This window comes from Coregonus lavaretus, assembly GCF_964263955.1.
Source record: "Coregonus lavaretus genome assembly, chromosome: 33".
Classification (NCBI taxonomy): Eukaryota; Metazoa; Chordata; class Actinopteri; order Salmoniformes; family Salmonidae; genus Coregonus; species Coregonus lavaretus.
The window spans coordinates 15286127-15310169 of NC_140020.1; the positions used below are offsets into that span (position 1 = coordinate 15286127).

General features: G+C 43.5%; 1 protein-coding gene across 2 annotated transcripts in view; it reads left to right on the top strand.

Annotated features, from left to right (window-relative positions):
- Positions 1 to 6154: 6154 nt before the first annotated feature.
- The window catches only part of LOC311108030 (centrosomal protein of 85 kDa-like), an 83118-nt gene continuing 65229 nt past the window's right edge, over positions 6155 to 24043 (top strand). Inside the window, exons 1-2 of one of the 2 annotated variants that reach the window (XM_084150667.1) lie at positions 6155 to 6501; positions 19246 to 19404. In XM_084150667.1, coding sequence (XP_084006793.1) covers positions 6438 to 6501; positions 19246 to 19404 — 223 coding nt within the window. In that variant the 5' untranslated portion in view covers positions 6155 to 6437. The remainder of the gene's footprint in view (positions 6502 to 19245; positions 19405 to 24043) is intronic. The other variant, XR_014610481.1, reaches the window with a different exon arrangement.

Genomic DNA, 24043 nt, shown 5'->3' on the forward strand with positions numbered 1-24043 from the left:
GGTCTAATATTGAATGGACAGACTGCAGAACTTAATCAAGCATCTGACCAATTACGCAAGACTTTAGTTCTGGGTTAACTGACATTAGACTAGGTCTAAAATAATATTTGCTGCCAGCAAAAACAAACACACTGTTTTCAGTTTAAGGTTAGCCTACAAGGTGCCCTTTATCATTTCAGGATATGAGTAGAAAAGTATCAATAGCTACATAGAATACAGCAGGAATGTGTAGGCTTACATTATGAATCTTACATTAGGAATGATTCAGAGGGGTTGGGTTAAATGTGGAAGACACACATTTTGGTTGAATGCATTCAGTTGTGCAACTGACTAGGTATCCCCTTTCCTTTCACTGAGCCTTGCCTTTTAGGGTAACCTTGGTAACCTATTCATGGTAGTACTAATATTACACATTAGTTACACATACAGTGCCTTCAGAAAGTATTCACACCCCTTCACTTTTCCACATTTTGTTGTGTTACAGCCTGAATTTAAAATGAATTACATTTAGATATTTTTTTCACTGGCCTACACACAATACACCATAATGTCACAGTGGAAATATGTTTTTTGATATTTTTACTAATTAATAAATAAAAAACATTGCTGAAATTTCTTCAGTCAGTAAGTATTCAACCCCTTTGTTATGGCAAGTCTAAATAAGTTCAGGAGTAAGAATTTGCTTAACAAGTCACATAATAAGTTGCATGGACTCACTCTGTGTGCAATATTAGTATTTAACATGATTTTTGAATGACCACTTCATCTCTGTACTCCACACATACAATTATCTGTAAGGTCCCTCAGTCAAGGAGTGAATTTCAAACACAGATTCATCCACAAAGACCAGGGAGATTTTCCAATGCCTCGCAAAGAAGGGCACATATTGGTAGATAATAAATGATAAAAAATTATATTGAATATCCCTTTGAGCATGGTGAAGTTATTAATTACACTTTGGATGGTGTAACAATACACCCAGTCTTCCTTGCCGGAGTGGAAGGAAACCGCTCAGGGATTTCACCATGAGGCCAATGGTGACTAAAACAGTTACAGAGTTTAATGGCTGTGATAAGAGAAAACTGAGGATGGATCAACAACATTGTAGATACTCAATACTAACCTAAATGACAGAGTGAAAAGAAGGAAGCCTGTACAGAATACAAATATTCCAAAACATGCATCCTGTTTGCAACAAGGCACTGTAAAATGGTGGCAAAGCCATTAACTTTTTGTCAAGAATACAAAGTGTTATGTTTGGAGCAAATCCAATACAACACATTACTGAGTACCACTCTCCATATTTTCAAGCATAGTGGTGGCTGCATCATGTTATGGGTATGCTTGTAATCGTTAAGGACTGGGGAGTTTTTCAGGATAAAATAGAAACAGAATTGAGCCAAGCACAGGCAAAATCCTAGAGGAAAACCTGGTTCAGTCTGCTTTCCACCAGACATTTCAATAACCTAAAACATAAGGCCAAATCTACACTGGAGTTGCTTACCAAGAAGACAGTGAATGCAAGACCTGAACATGGTTGTCTAGCAATGATCAACAACCAATTTGACAGAGCTTGAAGAATTTTGAAAAGAATAATGGGCAAATGTTGCACAATGAATCCAGGTGTGGAATGCTCTTAGAGACTTACCTAGAAAGACTCACAGCTGTTATTGCTGCCCAAGGTGCTTCAAATCAAATCAAATTTTATTTGTCACATACATGTGTTTAGCAGATGTTATTGCGGGTGTAGCGAAATGCTTGTGCTTCTATCTCCGACAGTGCAGTAATATCTAACAAGTAATATCTAACAATTTCACAACATATACCTAATACACACAAATCTAAGTAAGAAAAATGTATGCACTCACTAACTGTAAGTCGCTCTGGATAAGAGCGTCTGCTAAATGACTAAAATGTAAATGTAAAATGTAAGAATATATACATGTATGGACAAGCAATGACAGAGCGGCATGGACTAAGATACAGTAGAATATTATAGAATACAGTATATACAAATGAGATGAGTAGTGCAAGATATGTAAACATTATTAAAGTGACTAGTGTTCCATTTACTTAAAGTGGCCAGTGATTTCAATAGGCAACAGCAGCCTCTAATGTGCTAGTGATGGCTATTTAACAGTCTGATGGCCTTGAGATAAAAGCTGTTTTTCATTCTCTCGGTCCCAGCTTTGATGCACGTGTAGTAACTCCACAAAGTATTGACTCAGGGGTGTGAATACTTATGTAAATTTGATATTTATTTTTATAAAGTTTTGCGCATTTATTGAAAATGAAATACAGAAACATATTTTCACTTTGTCATTATGGGGAATTATGTGTAGATGGGTGAGAAAAAAATAATTTAAATACATTTTGAATTCAAGCTGTAACAACAAAATGTGGAATAAGACAAGGGATATGAAATAACACATATGGAATCATCTAGTAAGCAAAAAAGTGTTAAACAAATCAAAATATATTTTATATTTGAGATTCTTCAAATAGCCACCCTTTGCCTTGATGACACCTTTTCACAGTCTTGGCATTCTCTTAACCAGCTTCATGAGGTAGTCACCTGGAATGCATTTCAATTAACAGGTGTACCTTCATAAAAATTAATTTTTGGAATTTATTTCCTTCTTAATGCATTTGAGCCAATCAGTTGTGTTGTGACAAGGTAGGGGGGGTATACAGAAGACAGCCCTATTTGGTAAAAGTCCAAGTCCATATTATGGCAAGAACAGCTCAAATAAGCAAAGAGAAACGACAGTCCATCATTACTTTAAGACATGAAGGTCAGTCAATCTGGAAAATTTCAAGAACTTTGAACGTTTCTTCAAGTGCAGTCGCAAAAACCATCAAGCACTATGATGAATCTGGCTCTCATGAGGACCGCCACAGGAATGGAAGACCCAGAGTTACCTCTGCTGCAGAGGATAAGTTCATTAGAGTTACCAGCCTCAGAAATGCAGCCCAAATAAATGCTTCACAGAGTTCAAGTAACAGACACATCTCAACATCAACTGTTCAGAGGGGACTGTGTGAATCAGGCCTTCATGGTCAAATTGCTGCAAAGAAACCACTACTAAAGGACACCAATAATAAGAAGAGACCTGCTTGGGCCAAGAAACACGAGCAATGGACATTAGACCGGTGGAAATTTGTCCTTTGGTCTGGAGTCGTGTCTTTGTGAGACGCGGTGTGGGTGAACGCATGTGTATTTCCCACTGTAAAGCATGGAGAAGGAGGTGTTATGGTGTGGGAGTGCTTTGCTGGTGACACTGTCTGTGATTTATTTAGAATTCAAGGCACACTTAACCAGCATGGCTACAATAGCATTCTGCATCGATACGCCATCCCATTTGTTTTGGGCTTAGTGGGACTATCATTTTGTTTTTCATCAGGATAATGACCCAACACACCTCCAGGCTGTGTAAGGGCTATTTACCAAGAAAGAGAGTGATGGAGTGCTGCATCAGATGACGTGGCCTTCACAATCCCCCGACCTCAACCCATTTGAGATGGTTTGGGATGAGTCGAACCACAGAGTGAAGGAAAAGCAGCCAACAAGTGCTCAGCATATGTGGGAACTCCTTCAAGACTGTTGGAAAAGCATTCCAGGTGAAGCTGGTTGAGAGAATGCCAAGAGTGTGCAAAGCTGTCATCAAGGAAGGCCCTCAAAATTGTCAAAGACTCCAGCCACCCTAGTCATAGACTGTTCTCTCTGCTACCGCACGGCAAGCGGTACCGGAGTGCCAAGTCTAGGTCCAAAAGACTTCTCAACAGCTTCTACCCCCAAGCCATAAGACTCCTGAACAGCTAATCATGGCTACCCGGACTATTTGCACTGCCCCCCCACCCCATCCTTTTTACGCTGCTGCTACTCTGTTAAGTATTTATGCATAGTCACTTTAACTCTACCCACATGTACATATTACCTCAACTACCTCAACTAGCCGGTGCCCCCGCACATTGACTCTGCAACGCCCCTGTATATATAGCCTCCCTACTGTCACTTTATTTTACTTCTGCTCTTTTTTTTCTCAACACTTTTTTTGTTGTTGTTTTATTTTTACTTTTTTTGTTTAAAATAAATGCACTGTTGGTTAAGGGCTGTAAGTAAGCATTTTACTGTAATGTCTGCACCTGTTGTATTCGGCGCATGTGACCAATAAAATTTGATTTGATTTGATTTGATTTGAAGGCAAAGGGTGGCTACTTTGAAGAATCTCAAATATAAAATATATTTTGATTTGTTTAACACTTTTTTGGTTACTACATGATTCCGTATGTGTTATTTCATAGTTTTGATGTCTTCATTATTATTCTACAATTTAAAAAATAGTAAAAAGAAAGAAAAACCCTTGAATGAGTAGGTGTGTCCAAACTTTTGACTGGTAGTGTATATTGTTTGTTGTTTAATTGGGATTCAGCCAGTAGCGGTGCGTGGATAAAATTACTGGCCAGAAAAAAACAAAAACATATTACAACCTATGTGTTGTGATAATGGCGTTGTTTGCTCTATAACCTGTTAGTTCATATGCCTTGCCATCGTGGGCCTAAGGCCGAGACAATAAGAAGACACAGTGGCAGTATAAATTCAACCATACCTTTTGTTTCATCACAAAACCGGAGAGAAACATATTTCTGGTGGTCCACAAAGCATATTGCATGTAACAAACAGTTGCATGGTCAATCAAGTTAATGTTTCCGACAACTATTGATTTAGAACACCGGAGAGTAGTTGCAAAGAAAAGAGGAGTTGCCTCCACTATTCCAGCACCATTTCAACTTCAACGTTTCAACATCATCAAATCACCTATGCTTAGTCTAATACAGTGACAACTAAAAGATTCCAAAAACAATTTAGTCCAATCAACGTAAGCTAAATTTCATGTGGCTGTCCATGGTACTGATTTGTGTGTGTGTGTGTGTGTGTGCGTAAGTTAAAAAAAACATGTTGACTCACCCTACTTGTAGAGAAACGCCAATGCCATCCTCCTCTCTTTCATGTTGCTAAAACGGTCTATGATTGTCATACAGTGCACGCTTTAAGTTTTTGTTGTCCTAGGCTACCTAGCTAAAATGCTTGCTCGCTAGCCTAACTTCCTTTCATGTGCAACGATCAGCCAGCTAGTTAACATTAGCCTACTACATCTAGCTACATATTGAACTTCCATCCTCTCAGGCCAGAGGCACAGTGTATGAATTTGTGGTTGGATCAGAATCGCCGTTATAATCATTGGCCAGTACGGAGAATTAAGTAAAACCACAAGTCCAAATCCCTATCTCCATCCATGGCTAATTTAGGAAAGGGACAATTTTAGCTAGCTAGACACCGGAGGACAACAACACAACAACAGAAGATGCAACAATTCAAGTTTTTTTCTGTCAATGACATTTGGCTTGATGTGATGTGATTGGTGTGAAGCCAAATCCAAACTGGCTTCCCTTGACACTTTTTTTGGTGTGACCATTCACAGTTGAACTCAGTTTAGCTCAACACTGATTGGCTATTATTGTATATATTTTTTTATCAAGGGAGGCCAAATGCTTGCTGTCTTCCATTTGATTCAATGCTACAGGCAGCAACAATATCATACTCTTTTTGACCAGACAGCATCAGAAAGATGGCTTTACATACAGAGACAGAGGGGCGCTGTTTTTCTCGATCGTATGCTCACACGACGCGCTCCGCTGAGATACGTTCAGCCTCTTGCGAATTGAAGGACAATTTTTTTTCGGGAAGCCTGGCTTCCCTTGGAATCCATGAATACACGCCACCTGGATAAATAAAGAATACAAAAGTGACAACGGGCCAAGAAACTTCAAAATGTATGCATGATGCGCACCTATGGGCTGAAACTTCACCAAGACTTCCGAATGTCAGGCTGTGGCGCTTTTCCTTTGACTGCATACAGCAGCTCAAAAACAAAAGGGCAAAAATCCAGACAATAAAACGTTTCTCAGAATGTGAGAATACTGTGTATGATGGCCGGTTGCCTATGTTTAGGGTCGCCAAGGCAGTGCACCCAACCACTGATGTATAGCACTCAACCATTGCTTAGCTGCAGTGGTCTCAGCACTGACCGAGTTTGAGGGGAGGGGGGGAGGAGACTAAACTCAGATTGAGCCTTTCGCAAGGAGCTGTGGCACACATTCAGTGAGATAACTCCTTGCATGCATTGCTGTTGTCATAAATTCGATAGTAGCTAGTTCTTCAGTCAACGTTACCCAGATTTCCGATTTATGGAGCTCGTTTTGGGCATAGGACATGTTATAAGAAACAGTTAAGTTTCCGTTTTTAAAGCTATGGATGTCCTTTCGCGCCATGTAATCATGGAAAGTTCTTGAGGAATTCTCTCCACCTTTTGTGTGATCACGTTCAGCTTTTTTCTTGTGGAATCTACCCTCAGAGTTTCACTGCGATCGGGCGCATGAAATCAGTCATAATGTGGGGGAGAAACGAATTTGAGGATGGATTTGATACTTTTAAAACAGGTAAGATCTTATTATTTAGATTTTATTAAAGAATAACACCCCATCTGTTGATATTTTTATAGCAATAATGTCTGAACGGACGAGAGCCTTGCTCATGCATTTATCGGTGTACGTCTTCACTAGCTTCTAGCTAGCTGATGCTAAACTAATGGATAGGGGGGTTTCTGCGGATTCCGTGGCGCGTTAGCAGCTAGCTCTCTAGCTAGCAGTAGTAGCCCTCTCCCGGGGCATCTGGTGTTTCTTGATAATGCGATGATGAAGCATCGTTGTTGATGAGACATTGTAACGGAAATGCCTGAATAGATGACTATCAATTGTTCATGACAAAATAATGCAGTTTGCAGAGAGAGCAGAGTATTTTCATCATCGGGGGATTTAGCGTTCTGCTCGTCCTGATAGCGATTTCTGTTTCTGGACTGAGATTCGAAAGATGTCTAGCCAAGCTAACGTACATTGTAACATTGTGATGTAGCTTGCTACATTATGTCGCTAGAATTCTATTATGATGAATGGACCACTGCGCGTCCTCTTCTCTTGAGCAGTGAGTCAGTGACGGCTATCTGCGTTGTCAATTATTATAGCTACAGTATGTCATGTGGCCAGATTCATAGTTAGCTAGCCTACTAGCTACATCCTCTAAAGCGGGCCAACATACAGTGGGGGGAAAAAAGTATTTAGTCAGCCACCAATTGTGCAAGTTCTCCCACTTAAAAAGATGAGAGAGGCCTGTAATTTTCATCATAGGTACACGTCAACTATGACAGACAAATTGAGATTTTTTTCTCCAGAAAATCACATTGTAGGATTTTTAATAAATTTATTTGCAAATTATGGTGGAAAATAAGTATTTGGTCACCTACAAACAAGCAAGATTTCTGGCTCTCACAGACCTGTAACTTCTCCTCTGTCCTCCACTCGTTACCTGTATTAATGGCACCTGTTTGAACTTGTTATCAGTATAAAAGACACCTGTCCACAACCTCAAACAGTCACACTCCAAACTCCACTATGGCCAAGACCAAAGAGCTGTCAAAGGACACCAGAAACAAAATTGTAGACCTGCACCAGGCTGGGAAGACTGAATCTGCAATAGGTAAGCAGCTTGGTTTGAAGAAATCAACTGTGGGAGCAATTATTAGGAAATGGAAGACATACAAGACCACTGATAATCTCCCTCGATCTGGGGCTCCACGCAAGATCTCACCCCGTGGGGTCAAAATGATCACAAGAACGGTGAGCAAAAATCCCAGAACCACACGGGGGGACCTAGTGAATGACCTGCAGAGAGCTGGGACCAAAGTAACAAAGCCTACCATCAGTAACACACTACGCCGCCACTCAAATCCTGCAGTGCAAGACGTGTCCCCCTGCTTAAGCCAGTACATGTCCAGGCCCGTCTGAAGTTTGCTAGAGTGCATTTGGATGATCCAGAAGAGGATTGGGAGAATGTCATATGGTCAGATGAAACCAAAATAGAACTTTTTGGTAAAAACTCAACTCGTCGTGTTTGGAGGACAAAGAATGCTGAGTTGCATCCAAAGAACACCATACCTACTGTGAAGCATGGGGGTGGAAACATCATGCTTTGGGGCTGTTTTTCTGCAAAGGGACCAGGACGACTGATCCGTGTAAAGGAAAGAATGAATGGGGCCATGTATCGTGAGATTTTGAGTGAAAACCTCCTTCCATCAGCAAGGGCATTGAAGATGAAACGTGGCTGGGTCTTTCAGCATGACAATGATCCCAAACACACCGCCCGGGCAACGAAGGAGTGGCTTCGTAAGAAGCATTTCAAGGTCCTGGGGTGGCCTAGCCAGTCTCCAGATCTCAACCCCATAGAAAATATTTGGAGGGAGTTGAAAGTCCGTGTTGCCCAGCGACAGCCCCAAAACATCACTGCTCTAGAGGAGATCTGCATGGAGGAATGGGCCAAAATACCAGCAACAGTGTGTGAAAACCTTGTGAAGACTTACAGAAAACGTTTGACCTGTGTCATTGCCAACAAAGGGTATATAACAAAGTATTGAGAAACTTTTGTTATTGACCAAATACTTATTTTCCACCATAATTTGCAAATCAATTCATTAAAAATCCTACAATGTGATTTTCTGGATTTTTTTCTCTAATTTTGTCTGTCATAGTTGACGTGTACCTATGATGAAAATTACAGGCCTCTCTCATCTTTTTAAGTGGGAGAACTTGCACAATTGGTGGCTGACTAAATACTTTTTTTTTTACAAATATGTAATACCACTACAGGTCGTTATTCTTGTGTAATAACAAAAACTATCAAAAATAATTCTGCCACCTGAACTACACTGTAACATGCCAGTGTAGTCCAGGGCTTGACATTCACCGTTTTAGACCCTTGTCCTTCTGACAAGTAGGACTGATTTTTTACTTGTCTGAAAGTTCAAGTCACTTGCCCCCCCCCAAAATGGTCTGTAACACAATGGGCAAAATAGGTGCCTGAAAAGTGTATTGTATGATGCAAGGAACCACTTCACAAAATAACATGAATTATGATCACTGGTATTGACAATGGAAGGCTGCTGGTCTCTGATGCCATGTATTATATATCCTGCCGTTGTGGCCTTGAGCAAGGCACTTAACCCCCCACAAAGTCAAATACTGCATTGATAGGCTACTGTATAAAACACATATGGTCCGTCAACCCTCCATCTGGAGAGCTACTGGGTGTGCAGGCTTTTGTCCCAACCCTGCTCAAACACACCAGTCAGCTTATCAAGGTCCTGTTGAGCGGCAGATTTTTTACAATATGGTGTGTTCGAGCAGGGCTGGAGCAAAAGCATGCACACACAGTAGCTCTCCGGGACTCTCCTGGAGGATGGTTGGCCACCCTGCAACATTACAATTACCACCAAATACTTTTTATGTCTTTATAAAATAATTCTCTCACTCAGTGAACCAGGGATCCAATAGCTAAGATGGGCGAGGTAGCTAACTAAAATGTTTATCTATTTGTAAGTCTAAAATATTCAGTGTTCAGGCCATGGAGATATTGACAGCATACGAGTTAGGCTACTTGTCAATTAGGCTATTCTAATAATATTGTTTAACTTTCAGAATAACATGACCAGTATTGAATAGATGAGAATCCTAACTAGATAGCAAATTCAACACATATTGTTTAGTTTGGCTGGTTATCTCGCTAGTTAACTATTTAGCTATTAGCATGTATTAATGTCATATTCATGTCTGATGTCCTAAAATAACTTTCCACCGGCACTCGTGTAGACTATAACCGCAAATGGCTAACATGCAGTTAATAAAACGCTAAGCGTTTTACAGCCGGAGTATGTAGCATGGGTTTCATCAACTGCATGTTGGCCATTTGCGGTTATAGCCTACACGAGTGCCTGTGGAAAGTTTGATCCAATTCTGATCCACTTCTGATTGGAGTAACCTAATTGTTTGATATTGTGATTTTTGCGTGATTTTATTTACTTGTCCATTTGGACAATTTAATCTATAATCTGCTTGTCCATCAATTATTTTTACTTGCCCTGGGCAAGCGGACAAGCGTTAATGTTGAGCCCTGCAGTCTGTTCTGAAATATTATTTCTGCTGTTCTAAAGCACCATTTTGATAGATGTTTTGGAAGTGTATTTTGGAGTGCCTCAGCAGGTGCCTTTGTGATCGTCACAGCAGAGCAGGAGGACAGTAGGGCGGTCACCTCTCCATGTTGTGGAGCAACATTACATAGCAGATCTGAGCTGCACTCTCTTCAACCTGCTGCCTCCTCTTCTGGCACAAAATAGGACAGCCTTAATGACTCCTGTCTTAACGGATTACACAGTCAGAATAGAATTAGCAGATAGAGGACAGATGGCCCCCGCAGTGTGTACAGTCATGGTGAAAAGTTTTGAGAATGACACAAGTATTGGTCTTCACAAAGTTTTGCTGCTTCAGTGTTTTTAGATATTTTTGTCAGATGTTACTATGGTATACTGAAATATAATTACAAGCATTCCATAAGTGTCAAAGGCTTTTATTGACAATTACATTACGTTTATGCAAAGAGTCAATATTTGCAGTGTTGACCCTTCTTTTTCAAGACCTCTGCAATCCGCCCTGGCATGCTGTCAATTAACTTCTGGGCCACATCCTGACTGATGGCAGCCCATTCTTGCATAATCAATGCTTGGAGTTTGTCAGAATTTGTGGGTTTTTGTTTGTCCACCTGCCTCTTGAGGATTGACCACAAGTTCTCAATGAGATTATGGTCTGTGGAGTTTCCTGGCCATGGACCCAAAATGTTGATGTTTTGTTCCCCGAGCCACTTAGTTATCACTTTTGCCTTATGGCAAGGTGCTCCATCATGCTGGAAAAGGCATTGTTCGCCACCAAACTGTTCTTGGATGGTTGGGAGAAGTTGCTCTCGGAGGATGTGTTGGTACCATTATTTATTCATGGCTGTGTTCTTAGGCAAAATTGTGAGTGAGCCCCATATTTTTCCAAGATGGCGTAGTAGTGCAGTTCTGTTTTTGTCGTGTGTCTGTAAATAGCCTGTAAATACCCAGTTTTTTTGTATTTTTCGTACATATTTCCCTATCAGACTTTTCATCCTTCTACAAAATATACTTTCCTGCAACCCGCCTCACTCAATGTGGAACGGATTCTATTATTGACTTACCTTTATCTAGAATCTCCAGTTGAAACTAGCTAGCCAGCTAACTAGCTACTTGCTATTAGCCACAGCTAGCGGTATTTCACCCAGAACATTGGATTTTTTTCTGCGGAATTAATTTAATCACTGGACATTAATCACCGGATATTCGGCCAGTCTGCACAGCGCGTTATCGACCCAGAACATATCAGTTTTTCCGCCGGAATCACTGAATCACTGGACCTTTAACTCCGGATTCATCGCTACCAGCTAGCTGCAACAAAATGGACGCTGTGGTCTGGCTAATCATCCTGAGCTAGGCCCATCTCCCGGCTATCTACCTCTCTGTCAACCGGACGGGACCACCTAGTGTTGACACGGAGCCCCGCCGATCCTACACGACTGGTCTGCCGATGAAATTGTCTGATGTGGTTACGACGTTAACCACGAAGATTCCATCTGCTAGCCCCGGCCCGCTAGCACACGCTAGCCGTGGCCTCTTACTCGCTAGTGCTTTAGCAGCCTCCGAACTATCCTATTGCTGTTCACCGGACCTTATGATAACTCAGCTATACAGCTGATGTCTGCTGGACTGTTCCTTTTTACGGTACTACATCCTGTTTATGTTTAGCCTCAGCCCAAACATGGTTAGCTTATTGTTGTTTCGGTTATTTCTAATTGTACTATTTCACTGTAGACCCCCCAGCCCAGCTAAACCTGCCTTAGATAGCTCCTTTGTCCCACCCCCTATACACGCGGAGACCGACTCAATTGATGCCTCCAGCGATGCTATCTCTTTCATTGTTACCCAATGCTTAGGTTTACCTCCACTTTACTCATATCCTTCCATATCCTTGTCTGTACATAATGCCCTGAATCTTTTCTATAACACCCGGAAATCTGCCCCCTTTATTCTATGTACCCAACGCACTAGAAGACCAGTTCTTAAAGCCTTTAGCCGTATCCTTATTCTAGTCCTCCTCTGTTCCTCTGGTGATGTAGAGGCTAACCCAGGCCCTGCAGCCCTCAGTATCACTCCTACTCCCCAGGCGCTATCATTTGCTGACTTCTGTAATCGCAAAAGTCTTGGTTTCTTGCACATAAATATCAGAAGTCTACTTCCTAAGTTTGAGTTATTCACTGCGTTAGCACACTCCGCCAACCCTGATGTTCTAGCAGTGTCTGAATCCTGGCTCAGGAAGGCCACCAAAAATTCTGAAATTTCCATCCCCAACTATAACATTTTCCGTCTAGATAGAACTGCCAAAGGGGGTGGAGTTGCAATCTACTGTAGAGATAGCCTGCAGAGCTCTATCATACTATCCAGGTCTGTGCCCAAACAGTTTGAGCTTCTACTTCTAAAAATCCACCTTTCCAGAAATAAGTCTCTCACTGTTGCTGCTTGCTACAGACCCCCCTCAGCCCCCAGCTGTGCCCTGGACACCATATGTGAATTGATTGCCCCCCATTTATCCTCAGAGTTCGTACTGCTTGGTGACCTAAATTGGGATATGCTTAATACCCCAGCCATCCTACAATCCAAACTAGATGCCCTCAACCTCACGCAAATTATCAACGAACCTACCAGGTACAACCCTAAATCCGTAAACATGGGTACCCTCATAGATATCATCCTGACTAACATACCCTCTAAATACACCTCAGCTGTCTTCAACCAGGATCTCAGCGATCACTGCCTTATTGCCTGCGTCCGTAACGGGTCCGCGGTCAAACGACCACCCCTCATCACTGTCAAACGCTCCCTAAAACACTTTAGCGAGCAGGCCTTCCTAATTGACCTGGCCCAGGTATCCTGGATGGATATAGATCTCATTCCGTCAGTAGAGGATGCCTGGTTGTTCCTTAAAAGTAATTTCCTCTCAATCTTAAATAAACATGCCCCATTCAAAAAATACAGAACTAAGAACCGATATAGCCCCTGGTTCTCCTCAGACTTGACTGCCCTTGACCAGCACAAAAACATCCTGTGGCGTACAGCATTAGCATCAAATAGCCCCCGCGATATGCAACTTTTCAGGGAAGTTAGGAACCAATATACACAAGCAGTCAGGAAAGCAAAGGCTAACTTTTTCAAACAGAAATTTGCATCCTGTAGCACTAACTCCAAAAAGTTTTGGGACACTGTAAAGTCCATGGAGAATAAGAGCACTTCCTCCCAGCTGCCCACTGCACTGAGGCTAGGAAACACTATCACCACCGATAAATCTACAATAATCGAGAATTTCAACAAGCATTTTGCTACAGCTGGCCATGCTTTCCATCTGGCTAACACTACCCCGGCCACCAACTCTGCACCCTCTGCTGCAACTTGCCCATGCCCCCCCCCGCTTCTCCTTCACACAAATTCAGACAGCTGATGTCTTGAAAGCGCTGCAAAATCAGGACCCCTACAAATCAGCTGGGCTAGACAATCTGGACCCTTTCTTTCTAAAACTAGCCGCCGAAATTGTCGCAACCCCTATTACTAGTCTGTTCAACCTCTCTTTCATAACGTCTGAGATCCCCAGAGATTGGAAAGCTGCCGCGGTCATCCCCCTCTTCAAAGGGGGTGACACTCTAGATCCAAACTGCTACAGACCTATATCCATCCTGCCCTGCCTTTCGAAAGTATTTGAAAGCCAAGTTAACAAACAGATCACCGACCATTTCGAATACCACCGTACCTTCTCCGCTATGCAATCCGGTTTCCGAGCTGGTCATGGGTGCACTTCAGCCACGCTCAAGGTCCTAAACGATATTATAACCGCGATTGTACATATTACCTCAACTACCTCAACTAGCCGGTGCCCCCGCACATTGACTCTGCAACGGTACCCCCCTGTATATATAGCCTCCCTACTGTCACTTTATTTTACTGTATATATAGCCTCCCTACTGTCACTTTATTTTACTTCTGCTCTTTTTTTCTCAACACTTTTTTTGTTGTTGTTTTATTCTTACTTTTTTTGTTTAAAATAAATGCACTGTTGGTTAAGGGCTGTAAGTAAGCATTTCACTGTAATGTCTGCACCTGTTGTATTCGGCGCATGTGACCAATACAATTTGATTTGATTTGATTTGATAATAGACAGTACTGTGCAGCCGTCTTCATCGACCTGGCCAAGGCTTTCGACAACCACCGCATTCTTATTGGCAGACTAAATAGCCTTGGTTTCTCAAATGACTGCCTCGCCTGGTTCACCAACTACTTCTCAGATAGAGTTCAGTGTGTCAAATCGGAGGGCCTGTTGTCTGGACCTATGGCAGTCTCTATGGGGGTGCCACAGGGTTCAATTCTTGGGCCGACACTTTTCTCCGTGTATATCAATGATGTCGCTCTTGCTGCTGGTGACTCTCAGATCCACCTCTACGCAGACGACACCATTTTGTATACATCTGGCCCTTCATTGGACACTGTGTTAACAAACCTCCAAACGAGCTTCAATGCCATACAACACTCCTTCAGTAGCCTCCAACTGCTCTTAAACACTAGTAAAACTAAATGCATACTTTTCAATCGAACGCTGCTGGCACCCGCCCACCCGACTAGAATCACCACTCTCGACGGGTCTGACCTAGAGTATGTGGACAACTACAAATACCTAGGTGTCTGGTTAGACTGTAAACTCAACTTCCAGACTCACATAAAGAATCTCCAATCCAAAGTTAAATCTAGAATCGGCTTCCTATTTCGCAACAAAGCCTCCTTCACTCATGCTGCCAAACATGCCCTCGTAAAACTGACTATCCTACCGATCCTTGACTTCGGCGATGTCATTTACAAAATAGCCTCCAACACTCTACTCAGCAAATTGGATGTAGTCTATCACAGTGCCATCCGTTTTGTCTCCAAAGCCCCATACACTACCCACCACTGTGACCTGTACGCTCTTGTTGGCTGGTCCTCACTACATGTTCGTTGTCAAACCCACTGGCTCCAGGCCATCTATAAATCACTGCTAGGCAAATCCCCGCCTTATCTTAGCTCATTGGTCACCATAGCAGCACCCACCCGTAGTCTGCGCTCCAGCAGGTATATCTCACTGGTCATTCCCAAAGCCAACACCTCCTTTGGCCACCATTCCTTCCAGTTCTCTGCTGCCAATGACTGGAACGAATTGCAAAAATCTCTGAAGCTGGAGACTCTTATCTCCCTCAATAACTTTAAGCATCAGTTGTCAGAGCACCTTACCGATCACTGCACCTGTACACAGCCCATCTGAAATTAGCCCACCCAACTACCTCATCCCTATATTGTTATTTATTTTGCTCTTTTGCACCCCAGTATCTCTATTTGCACATAATCTCTTGCACATCTAGCATTCCAGTGTTAATACTATTGTAATTATTTTGCACTATAGCCTATTTATTGCCTTACCTCCATAACTTGCTACATTTGCACACACTGTATATATATTTTCTGTTGTATTTTTGACTTTATGTTTTTTACCCCATATGTAACTCTGTGTTGTTTTTATTGCACTGCTTTGCTTTATCTTGGCCAGGTCGCAGTTGTAAATGAGAACCTGTTCTCAACTGGCTTACCTGGTTAAATAAAGGTGAAATAAAAAATAAAAATAAAAACTCCCTTGGCTGAGAAGCAACCCCACACATGAATGGTCTCAGGATGCTTTACTGTTGGCATGACACAGGACTGATGGTAGCGCTCACCTTGTCTTCTCCGGACAAGCTTTTTTCTGGATGCCCCAAACAATCGGAAAGGGGATTCATCAGAGAAAATGACTTTACCCCAGTCCTCAGCAGTCCAATCCCTGTACCTTTTGCAGAATATCAGTCTGTCCCTGATGTTTTTCCTGGAGAGAAGTGGCTTCTTTGCTGCCCTTCTTGACACCAGGCCATCCTCCAAAAGTATTCGCCTCACTGTGCGTGCAGATGCACTCACACCTGCCTGCTGCCATTCCTGAGCAAGCTCTGCACTGGTGGTGCCCCGATCCAGCAGCTTAATCAACTTTAGGAGACGGTCCTGGCGCTTGCTGGACTTTGTTGGGCGCCCTGAAGCCTTCTTCACAACAATTGAACCTCTCTCCTTGAAGTTCTTGATGATCCGATAAATGGTTGATTTAGGTGCAATCTCACTAGCAGCAATATCCTTGCCTGTGAAGCCCTTTTTGTGCAAAGCAATGATGACGGCACGTGTTTCCTTGCAGGTAACTATGGTTAACAGAGGAAGAACAATGATTTCAAGCACAACCCTCCTTTTAAAGCTTCCAGTCTGTTATTCTAACTCAATCAGCATGACAGAGTGATCTCCAGCCTTGTCCTCGGCAACACTCTCACCTGTGTTAACGAGATAATCACTGACATGATGTCAGCTGGTCCTTTTGTGGCAGAGCTGAAATGCAGTGGAAATGTTTTTTTGGGATTAAGTTCATTTTCATGGCAAAGAGGGACTTTGCAATTAATTGCAATTAATCTGATCACTCTTCATAACATTCTGGAGTATATGAAAATTGCCGTCATAAAAACTGAGGCAGCAGACTTTGTGAAAATTAATATTTGTGTCATTCTCAGAAGTTTTGACCACGACTGTAGACAGAGATGGACTGTTGGGATGCACCACAGTGTGTTTCAGACTCACCTGGTCCTCACCTTGTCCAACTTGACCTCAGTCATTACCCATACACACATTACTGTTACTCAATGTGACAAGGGCAAATGCCTGAATGAACCCAAGGAATCTGAAACCAAAAATCCCTCCTGTCATCTGAAATTACTCAGGAAATATTGTGTAGGCTCTGCTTTCATTTCCATGTGCCTGGGAGAGGGGTTGTTTTTACTAGAGGAGGACTGTTATTATAATGGGCGACTGACTGGTTTGTACAGTTATGGGTTGGTGTAGTTTAGCACCAGACTAGGGACAAGCACACTATCTGTAAAAGCTGAATATTGCAGGAGGCAAAAGGTATTTTGTGTTTCAATAAATCAAGGGGAACAATTGGATTAGAAGTCTGCGCAGACAGGACATCAGTAGCATGGGCAGACAGGACATCAGTAGCATGGGCAGACAGGACATCAGTAGCATGGGCAGACAGGACATCAGTAGCATGGGCAGACAGGACATCAGTAGCATGGGCAGACAGGACATCAGTAGCATGGGCAGACAGGACATCAGTAGCATGGGCAGACAGGATATCAGTAGCATGGGCAGACAGGATATCAGTAGCATGGGCAGACAGGACATCAGTAGCATGGGCAGACAGGACATCAGTAGCATGGGCAGACAGGACATCAGTAGCATGGGCAGACAGGACATCAGTAGCATGGGCAGACAGGACATCAGTAGCATGGGCAGACAGGACATCAGTAGCATGGGCAGACAGGACATCAGTAGCATGGGCAGACAGGATATCAGTAGCATGGGCAGACAGGACATCAGTAGCATGGGCAGACAGGACATCAGTAGCATGGGCAGACAGGATATCAGTAGCATGGGCAGACAGGACATCAGTAGCATGGGCAGACAGGACATCAGTAGCATGGGCAGACAGGACATCAGTAGCATGGGCAGACAGGACATCAGTAGCATGGGCAGACAGGACATCAGTAGCATGGGCAGACAGGACATCAGTAGCATGGGCAGACAGGACATCAGTAGCATGGGCAGACAGGATATCAGTAGCATGGGCAGACAGGACATCAGTAGCATGGGCAGACAGGACATCAGTAGCATGGGCAGACAGGATATCAGTAGCATGGGCAGACAGGATATCAGTAGCATGGGCAGACAGGACATCAGTAGCATGGGCAGACAGGACATCAGTAGCATGGGCAGACAGGACATCAGTAGCATGGGCAGACAGGACATCAGTAGCATGGGCAGACAGGATATCAGTAGCATGGGCAGACAGGATATCAGTAGCATGGGCAGACAGGACATCAGTAGCATGGGCAGACAGGACATCAGTAGCATGGGCAGACAGGACATCAGTAGCATGGGCAGACAGGACATCAGTAGCATGGGCAGACAGGATATCAGTAGCATGGGCAGACAGGACATCAGTAGCATGGGCAGACAGGATATCAGTAGCATGGGCAGACAGGACATCAGTAGCATGGGCAGACAGGACATCAGTAGCATGGGCAGACAGGATATCAGTAGCATGGGAAGACAGGACATCAGTAGCATGGGCAGACAGGATATCAGTAGCATGGGAAGACAGGACATCAGTAGCATGGCATTTCTGGTCTGGCTTCTCTGTCTCGTATGTTAACTCTTTGCCGTTTTTCTTAGTCATTATCACAGAGTGGTTTACTTATCTACAATCCACACGTTTTTGTTTGATACTAAACAGTCCTATCTGTGTTTTCCATCTGAAGCAACCCCCTGAAATGTTGAAGAAAATCCAGTATTTTGAATTGGAAAAGAAGTTGGTTTAAATTTAAGCTGTGTGGTCATTTTTGACCTGTGCATATAGGTCACATTCCTGATGTCTCTGTAGCGTGAAAATATGTCACGTTGTACTACTGGGTTTAATCTCTCCACAGGAACGGAGTATTTCCTAGTCATTATTTGTATTACTGCTGTATCAGTCAACCGTCAACACTACCCCCCTGAGTAATACTATCTCCATATCTGACTGTGTAACACAATTACATTGACTGTAATTAAGAGACATTTAGATCTAGCCTAGTTGTAACGAACAACCGGACTTCAGACAGCAGGGTCTGTTTTTTGCCAACTAGTTAGCAGTTGTGTGTTTACTAGATGGGGGAGGGGGTGTAGAGCAACAGAAATGTAGTCTGTCCATCTCCAACCAAAACATATGCCAGCAGAGCTAAGCAGCTGTTATTAGGGTCTCCAGCTGTGCAGATTCTGTTTGCTGACTCTAATAATGATCAAACAATCCTGATCCTCTTATCTGCTAGAGATAAGGTAACCCACCAAGACAACATTTATTGGCTTAGAGTTAGCTGTTAGGTTACCCTGGGTGGTAGGCTAATTAATCTTATCCGTTATGAAAACACAGGATTGTTAAGGTAGAAAGTTTGACAGTTTGACCTTTGTTGGGACTGAAACGGACTATTACAGTGTAGTAAACAATGAGTGTTACTAAGAAATGCCTTCCTCCCTGACCGCGGGTCATGTTTTTTAGGTTCCAGCACCAGCCCTCCTGGATGGGTCCCGGGGTGTGAGTCGCCATGGCAGGGTACCTCCTCGGCCCCCGGGAACAGTAACCGTGGACGACGCCACAGCACGGCCTCCGACAGCGGTGATACGGGCATCGGCACCTCCTGCTCTGACAGTGCAGAAGGTAAGGACTGGCACAGATAGGAGGTTCACCCATCCATAACACTCTACAGCACAATCATCATTAGCAACACAGAGAGAGAGAGAACATCTCTCTTGTATTACTGATTTTAGCTTCACTTCATCCTCTTGCTAAGATTCTTCTGTTATATAAATTAATAGTTCTGATGCTATGGACGCTAGTTCGACTCTCTCCACAGTGTTGTCCCAGATAAGGTGTTTCTAAAGGAAAGTAATGATAACACAAATGGAAACCAAAGAAATGTCATTTTTTGCAGTAATGTGGCTGAACTGGCTGGATAACTGGAAGGAATTGAACTGAGATTTAGGGGAGACTCCAAAACCACCCCAATTTGATGGTTTGGGACACACTTTCTTAGCTATCCCTGTCTCTCCTCCTAGTTTCTAGCTACATTGGAAGATATGTATTCTTTCCAATAGTCAAGACTACAGCTTTTACATTTGGATTGATTACTCCCTGTATTACTGTATCCTACATCCTAGTGTGTTGTGGATTGGCCAGATCAGAGGGTGTTGTGGATTGGCCAGATCAGAGGGTGTTGTCGGCAGCCCCCTGGCAGTACAGCGGCTGGCTCCACATTCGTAACCTTCACAGGGCCAGATGTCAGGAACCAGACAGCCCCCTCTACCATCTCCCTTCCCTGGGGAGCTGGGACTGGGGCTCTCTGGACTGGCCATCCAGCCCCCATAACCACTATAACCATTAACAGCTGGCCAGCCACAGTCCAGGGCTGCCCAAACAAATACTCTACATTCAGGTCACTGAGACATTTTGTGGTCTGCGCTGAGGAGATCAGTTTAAGGCCTTGCTTTGTTAGGATAATTTAAACAAGCTCACAGAATGATTTTGTATTTCTTTAGGAGCACACACACACACACACACACAGAGAGAGCTTCAGACGCTCGTGAATGTCACTGCTTTGTGAGAGATGCGTATAAAAGTGAATAGGAGAGTGACTCTCCCAATAGCAGAGCAGAATATTCGATTTAGAGACCTCTGTGTCCCGGTAGCCCCCATAACAACTTGACTGTACACAAACAAAGGAAGTGCCGTTACCGTGGGAACCCTCCTAGTTAATTATGACACGAGCAGTCAACAGTTCCTAATTGGTGCCCTTGGCGATGATTGTTACCCTTGGCGATGATTGTTACCCTTGGCGATGATTGGTTCCCTTGGCGCCAACGTGCTGTGTGTCCTCACCTGCGGAAACACCCAGCTGGCCTACTATTTCAGCACCCAGCAGTTGGCACCCTGTCCTCCTCCATCCTCCCCCCAAGCCAGAGGCACTTGGCCAGGGCACACAGTCAGTCACCCCCTGGAGCCTGGCTGGATCTGGAGCTGCTCTGATGCCCCTGTCTGCCAGCCTGCCTGTCTGTGCGTGTGTGTGGGGAGCTAACTAATACTGAGCCCCCCCTCCCTCCCGGCCGTCTGATGAGCACGGGCCTGTCAGATTCCCATTGATCACAGCAGCTCTGCTTTGAATTGATCTCAATATCTTCAGTGCAGCAGCCTACCAGGCACTGCAGTTGCCCAGAAACAAGGTCAGACTCAGTTCTCCTCTCACTTTTTAATCTGCTGTTACTCTTTCATTCTCCCAGGCTGGCTGGCGTGTTAGGAGAACGTGGGATAACATCGATTTGTCTTTCAGGATGACCTGTACTGGCTCTTGTATCCTGCCTATTTTAAACCACAAATATTGAATTGTTTTTCTTTGTGTATTCTCGTAACCCCCCCCCTCACTGAATGCCGTAACAACTGGGGATGTGAATCGTTACAGGCAGAGAGAGTGCTGGAATCAGAATTAGGGTAACTCTGCCATGACAATGTCTGTACTGTCTAAGTGGATAGATCAGAAGCTCTGCTATCACCATCACATTAGGAGGAGACTGTGACCACCATATAGAATGACTACATCTTGTGATACTGTAGCTAGGCTAACTACAGACAAACAGAGGCAAGATAAGGTTAGATGATGTAAATGTTGTAGGCGTAAGTGGCTAATCCACTGGACTCTGTAGGCCTGTAAAATATGAATATAAAACAAAGGTCTAGTCATTAAGGGATGATTGAATTCTCCGTTTTTCTTATTTGTTTTGTTAGGACTCAACGTTTTGAAAGATACCTTTTCGCTATTAAACCCCCAGTTTGCTGGATCTCCTGCATTGAACACATTTCCACCTCATATCAGTGTGCTGACATTTGAGCTTCTTGTCAATCTGTCTTTCTCTCCATACAGTTCAAGCAGGGCTACAACTAATCCCCTTGTTCTAATATCAATGTATAGCTGCGGTTCAAGGGTGGTATTTATGCAGCGCTGGTGTTTTGACTCCAAACACTTGGTTTCTGGAGGAGTTATTCTGTGCGGACTGGCTGTAATCCACACAAAGGGAGGATTCTATTCCGGGAGCCACTGCATAATCACTGCATCAATTGGCTTATCTTCTCTGTCCTCCATTTTCCTCCCCATATGAGGGAACAATCTGGTTTTACACAAATCCAATCAAAACGTACTGACAGTATACCCCCTATCAAGATATTGCTATCTCATGCACTCCTCAGCTCTTTCTGTCTCTCTCTCTCTCTGTCTCCCTCGGTTTTCTTCTGACACAAACGGCTCTATTTCTTTTAATCCAATGAGTCTCACCATAACGCTGGCGCATTTTGGACTTTTAACCCCTTTTAAACATTGTGTGTTTGAGCTACAGACTTCTGGGTTGTACCATTGGATTTGTCTATTTCTTCTGCATCTGTAGATACATTAGTCTGTGTGATTAATGGGGGCTGAGCTAGAGCGATGCTTTTGAGACAAGGGGCACGGGGCCAGGCCTTTTTACAAAAATGTCTGGAGAGTCCAAATGATTTGAGCTATAAACTATTAAAAGTGATCTATGAAAAGCTGAGACTCACGAACACGCACATTTTGTTCTATGACGCTCACAAGCTACACAAGAGTCATTAGAAGGAAAGGGGTTCTTCTACATAGGAAATCCCAGGACATAGTGTCTATAATACTGTAATAAGCTCACATACAGTAGTTTCTGACACAAACTCCACACAGTTGTCACTGACTAGTTGGATATTCATTCCCAAGTGAGCAAACAATTTCTGTACTTACAGCATTCATATAAATTCATTTTGATCAGGTTTTTGCTTTGGCAGACCGTTTTTTTGTTGTTGACATTTGTCAATAAAACTCATGAATGCAAAACTATTTATGGCAAATTGTTTTGTGCTACTTGTAGCACTGGTTGTCCTGAAAATAAAATGGTAAAACACTTCATTGTAAGGCTAAATATAAGGGGCTGAACATGCAGATAAATGAAAAGCCGATTTTTGCGTGGGTCTCGGGAATGATTGGGTTAACAACGTCATCATTGCAAAGCATGCTTATATAACACGCCTGCTTTGTGTGTGTTTAAATGTTGTGCCTTTGATAACTATTCTCGGCCTGATTCCGCTTCATTAAGAGGTGGGCTACAGTGGATGGATGGGCTTCGCCTGGGGACATAGCTGCATTCAGGTCACTGCTTTTTCCCTGGTTTCTGTCCCATATCACAACACGAGTGACCTCTGATGGACAGACACCAATGCCAACGACCAATGGGTGTAGCCTAGTAGCCAAACCACAGGCTCAGCTGAAAGGGGCCAGTGACCAGGCTCAGAATTCCAGACATAATATTAATGTAAATATAGGTCATCCATCCCAGCCAGCGTGCTAGGCTGTCTGTCTACAGCAGCCCGCTCGGAGCCATCTGATTGGTGCATGAAGTCAGCTGTAGGCTAGTTCTGTATTCAGGGTTGCACATACATGCGCTCATCTGAGCCCTGACAAGTTTAGAATTACATTTAGTGTGTTCTAGACTTCTAGTCTTAGCAATGTCAGGCTTGGATATTTACATCTATGATGTAATGCTTTGGCTCCTGCCTCCCAGTATAAGTGCGGAGATGGAACGTGTTCACGCTGGGGTAATGTAAGAGAACTCTGATGAAAGACCCTGTCTGGTGAATTACTAGGCACATGGGACATTGGTGTAATGGTGCGCTCTCTTTCCTGATCGTTTTGAGAGCTGCATTTGTAAGCAAGATATATCGATTATGGTTGTCTCTTCCTGTTCCTAGATGGAATCTCTGTATCCAGTTGGGTGTCGGATAACCCTCTCTCCAACTCTCTGGTGGACCTGGTTTTCCACAAAACGATCAAATCCGGAAAAATGGATGGAAAAGCCGTCTTGCTGTCTTTGCTCTTCAGTCAAATTGAATTGAGCTAACTATTTGATGCATCGTCTTTCTGAGTCAACCAACCTGTAACGGATGACACAGTTTCCCGGACCTCTGGAGAATCCAGGAGCCCTTCTATAGAATCTCCCCGTTTCTAAATTAGCTCTCCTCCACGTGTGACCTAGAACAAGGAGGAAATTCCTCCAGTTTGGAACCAGGCCGCCCCATGACCCTCCTCTCTAATTATACATGGCCGTGACAGCAGCAAGCCTCCTCATAATTACCTATGGGGTGCCTTTGACATCACTACGGTGGTTGTGGGTAAAACAGGCCCGTCAGACGGTTGGAGTAGCAGGCTGTAAAGCTTTTGATTGGGGGTTTGTGGGGGGATGGTGAGAGGAGA